At 34.5% G+C, this 5,089-nt stretch overlaps 1 protein-coding gene across 1 annotated transcript; it reads right to left on the reverse strand.

Moving 5' to 3' along the window:
• Positions 1 to 460: 460 nt before the first annotated feature.
• Positions 461 to 1,755, reverse strand: LOC145075485 (uncharacterized). The gene is made up of 3 exons (XM_079021717.1): positions 1,274 to 1,755; positions 1,101 to 1,205; positions 461 to 785 (listed from the first exon to the last, which is right to left on the reverse strand). The coding sequence occupies exons 1-3, from the start codon at positions 1,753 to 1,755 to the stop codon at positions 527 to 529; spliced, it is 846 nt and encodes a 281-aa protein (XP_078877843.1). The 3' UTR covers positions 461 to 526.
• Between the last annotated feature and the right edge of the window lie 3,334 nt (positions 1,756 to 5,089).

Raw genomic sequence — 5,089 nt, forward strand, 5'->3', positions numbered from 1 at the left:
AACGGGTTGGCGGGTTAACGCGGGTTGAAAAACTCAATCCAAACTCATTTATTTCACGTCGTGTCGAGAATTGTCAGTCATAATTTTTATGATACTTGGGAAAATTAGTCTTCAGTTGGCATGTTAAAAGGGTGTTTAGAAATGTTTATATCAATTGATAAACATTTTTTAAGTTATTAGTTTATAGTTGTATGAAAATAAAGTTTTTTGAAAAATAAAAAATATTTAGATTAATTTATGCGGTATTAAAACATTATAAGTTAATAAATATTTTTTTGGCAAAATAACAAAACATTTTAAAAAAAAAAGTTCCTAAAGGTGTGGCTAAGAAGCTCATTTTTTAACTATATATTTTATAGTATTATTTATATAAATCGCGTCAACATCTCATCCTCGCATCGACTAATAAAACCACAATCCAAACATCATTTTTTAACCATTAGAAAACTTCAAAGAAAGCAACGCAAAGCAATTCCCTGTGATCAACTACTACACAACTATTATGGGTTGATCCAAGAAGCTGAATTCAATGCAACACGTTGAAGTGAAAGAGCCAGGAAATTACAAAGCCGAAAGTCATGCAACCTAGCATCACATTCACAATCCTTCGTCCATGCATAGAAGTAGAACTTCCATTTTCAGGATCAACGACTGAGGCTGATGATTCGGGAGGCTGAACTTCATCCTGATCACCATTGTTCCCAACCTGCACTATCGCCTCATAATCAACATTCTGCACCAAGGCACCAACATTGTGCACTACGGAGCCACAGATTTCGCATTTCCTGAATCATATATATTTAAAGTAACTCTATGTCAGCTTGAAAGATAAAGAAAAGCCGCATTTAGACTTCATTTTGTAACAGTTTTTGTCTCAATTTTTACTTCGCCAAAAAATTGGTTTTGACCATTTATGGTCAAGATTTTTGAGTTAGACGTATATACTAAAATTTTCATTAAGAAAAACAAAGTAATCTTCCCTTGAATTATCTTGAAATCAAATGCAAAATATGATGAAAAAAATTTAAGATTTGACTCAAAAACTCAAAGTTCAGTCATGTGCTTGTACGGCACAATCTTAACTTCAGAAGTAGTTGTACCGTACAAGTCTTAATAGCAAATCAATAACAGATATGAATATGATAGAATCTCGAAGAGCCCATGCTTTAGCCACATGCACACATGAATCAGACACCATAAAATTCCTGAAAGAACACAACAGAAAAACACTGAATTTACTAAGAACGGAAGATAGAAAGATCTGAAAACTCACAAGTCTTGTTTGATCAGAAACCATGTCAGTGCACATTTTTTGTGAGCAGCAGCCAGATCGCCTTTGCAATCACACCCCAATTCCAAAGCCTCGCCGTTATCCTCTTCATCATCGCCACCGTCGAACTTCAGATGACAAATTCGGCATTGTTTTCCATCATTTTCAGATAAAACCAATTCACCACTCTCCAAATCAACTTCTTCTGAAATGGGTATACTAGGGGTGTGATTGTACGAATGGATTCCGCAAGAGTACCCCACGGAGGAATGGAAATGCACCGGAGAATAGTCGTCGAAGGCAGTGAATGACAGGCTGCTAATGTAGTCGTTGAAGGCAGCTTCGTTTGTAATTTCAATTGGGATGCGACACCGGCGGTTGGAGCGACGACCTCTACGACGGCGATCCCAACCAACACCAACAAAACTACCTTCAACGCCGGCGCCGGTTATCTCCATGCCAGCCAAACTACCTATAGTTGGCATTTTCTCGATACGGATTTTGTACTCGGAAACAGCTTTTTCTCTCAATAAGGCGTGCCTCTATGGCTGTGTGTAAATTTATAATTTTATATGGTGGGGTTGAAAATGTTGTCAGGTTCTTATCAGTGTTAGAAATTCATAGAACTCTTGTAGTCTAGTAGAAAAGGAAAGAAGAGATGTGGGCCCCAAATCTAACTTTTTGTTTTTATATTATTATTTATTATTTGGAAATAGCCTTAATTTTTTGAGTTTATTCCGCATATCTTTTTTATACGCATCTAATTAATTTTTGAAAGTGTTTACATATCATCATTATAACCGTCTTTATCAGATTACATTCGGTTATAATGGTCATATATAAACATTTCCAAAAAATCCGTTACCTAGACGTATACAAAAAAAAAAAATAGTTACCAAGACGTCAACAAACCGAAAATGTAAAAGTAAATTACACAAATGATCGTTATGGTTTGGGTAATTTGCGTGTTTGGTCCCAAACATATTTTTTTAACTCAGATGATCCCTACTGTTTATTTTTATTGTACGGTTGGTCCATGTCTTATCTCAAAAGACTATTGTGCCCTTTTTAATTTTTTTTAATTAATTCTCTTATTTATGTATTTCTTTTTTATATATATTTAAAAAAAATTAATAGACCCCACATCTCCTTACCCTAAACTTGAAATCACATTGAGAAATTTAAGTTGGGTCTCACCAGTCACCATTCAATCGCTCATCCTCCTCAAATTCTATTTCCTTTCCATCTTTAGTGACATCGGTGTCTTCACCATCCCTTTTTTTTTTCGGGCATTCAACTCCGGAGAACCAACAACAACCTAATATATTGGGTTGTGGTATGTGAACATTTCCAAAAAGTCGTTACCTAGATGTGTACAAAAAATAGTTACTCAGATATGAATAAATCGAAAAGTTAATTACCTTAATAAGTCTATTTCCCTTTATTATTTTAACTTTTCTCTTGAAATTTTGATTTCACATTTTTTTAAGAAAAAACTTTAAGATTTTTGTTAACTATAAAAAAAAGGGACAAATTACAAAAGGTAATAGACTTTGTCTTTTTTAAGGTAGTTAACCTTCCTCACTAAAAAAAACTAATAAAATTTTGAAACATTATATCTAATATAATAAACTTTCAAATTGTTTTTATTTATTTCATTTAAGGTCATGTGATATATCTACCACTATAATAAATATGATGAGATTTCATGTCAGTGTCATCTTATCGTCACATAATCAATGTATGTATTTGGTACACCTATAACCTGATAGGTGCATTTTATGCACCTATTTTGTATGTTTATTTCCGTCTTTTTATAGCATTCTACTTCATAATTCTTGCATTTAGTTGATTATTAGGGTAATTACATATTTCATTAAGAATGTCTGGTATTTCACTATTTTTGATTTATTGTGTAGGCATTATGGAGCATGGAACGTGGAGCTTGGATGCATGGATGCTTGGAGCATAGAGCTTTGGAACATGAGGAGAAGATGAACCTGTCATTCCATGGCAGAAAACATGAAGATGGAGCCAACACTGAAGACTTTTTGGAATTTTAGCAAAAAGCATGGGTCATGCCAAAAACACATGGTCAAGACAAATGGCCATGCCAAAAACACATGGGCAAAAGGCATGGCCTTATGGCAAGTCACGTGAACTTTAAATAAAAGAGCAGAAGAACGTCATTTGAAAAGAGAATGGTTTTGGGAGCAGTTTCTGGCGATCTAGGGCAATTTTATGAGAATTCTTGGAGCTTTTGAGAAGACTTAATCATTGCAAACATTTGGATTTGATTTTTGTAAGGATTAAACATTCCAATTCCATCTTTATTCTTGTTTGATTTGTTCTTAGCCATGTGTGGCTAAGAAACCCTAGTTTCTAGTTCTTGTTCAAAACATGTTGATTGCTTGACTTGAGGCATATGATTTGATGCTTGATTTGTGATTCTATTCTAGTGATTATGTTTTTGTTTAAACTAGAATCCTTGAATTTGATTTGTGTTTGATTGGCCACTTTCATGAATTGAATTTTTGTGCAGTTAATTAACTTTTAGGGCACCTAATCGTTCTATTGAGTTAATAATTGGTAACAAGCAATAAGTTTTCTTATTGTAAAACATATATCACATGTTTTCACACTTTCGAGCGTATGAGAAGAAATGAACATTGTTGGGAAGCTTGTACAAAACTTAATGCAGTTTTTCAATACAATCTAAGAGCGTGTTTAGGTTGAATTAGTAAAGCTAGGTCTAATCAAAGAGCGTGTTTTGGTTAGATAATTTGGCAAGCGAGAGTTATTAGAGCGTGTTAATAACTTTCAGTACTAACATAGAATAGCAATCTTGAATTACATCAAGTCATAATCAAGTTGAACAACAACATTAAGAACTAGAACTAGAACCATTCAATCAATTTGTTTACAAATCTATTTCATTTTGTGCATGCTTTTAAAGTAGATTGTAATTTAGTTATTTATTTTTGCAAACAAACCCCCCTTTGTGACCAAAGTACCTTGTGCAAAGAGGTATAGACTTTTGTCCCGTGTCTCTGTGGTTCGACCCTGCTTGCCTTGTACGACTTTTTAGTGCATTAAAGCGGTGTATTTGGAGTCAGTTGTACCCCTTTATTTGTTGGGTCTGACACACCTAACATAACCACACATCATTTTCTGGATATTATAATAATAACAATGAAAAGTTTCCTGCTGCTTGATCAAAGGTTAAATGCATGCAAAACTTTCTCATTAGTTGTAGTACGATAGACCACACAACAACCACCACAACGCACATAGAGTGGTGTACACAATAGTTGTGGGATGGCATGGTGTCCATGAAAGGGTCGTGTATGTACATGAGATGGTCCAAGATATCCAACCTTCAATTTTATTATTTTAAAAGGGGTGTAAACGAGCCGAGCCGAGCCGAGCCCGAGCCTGACCAAGCTCGAACTCGAGCTCGATTCGAGCCTTAAAATGAAGCTCGAGTTTGGCTCGTAAACAATTTGGTGGGCTCGCGAGCCTAATCGAGCCTCTATGTATATGTATGTATGTATATATATGTATGTATGCATGTATGTATGTATGTATGTATGTATATATATGTATGTATGCATGTATGTATGTATGTATATATATATATATATATATATATATATATATATATATATATGTGTGTGTGTGTGTGTGTATGTATGTATGTATGTATGTATGTATAGGCTCATTTAAGCTCGTTTAGGCTCACGAGCCCATTAATTGAAACTCGGCTCGAGCTCGTTTAATAAACAAGCCTCGTATTTAGGCTCGAGCTCGGCTCAGACT

Source organism: Lactuca serriola, chromosome 9, assembly GCF_051521515.1.
Source record: "Lactuca serriola cultivar US96UC23 chromosome 9, Lser_US96UC23_V15, whole genome shotgun sequence".
NCBI classification, from domain to species: Eukaryota; Viridiplantae; Streptophyta; class Magnoliopsida; order Asterales; family Asteraceae; genus Lactuca; species Lactuca serriola.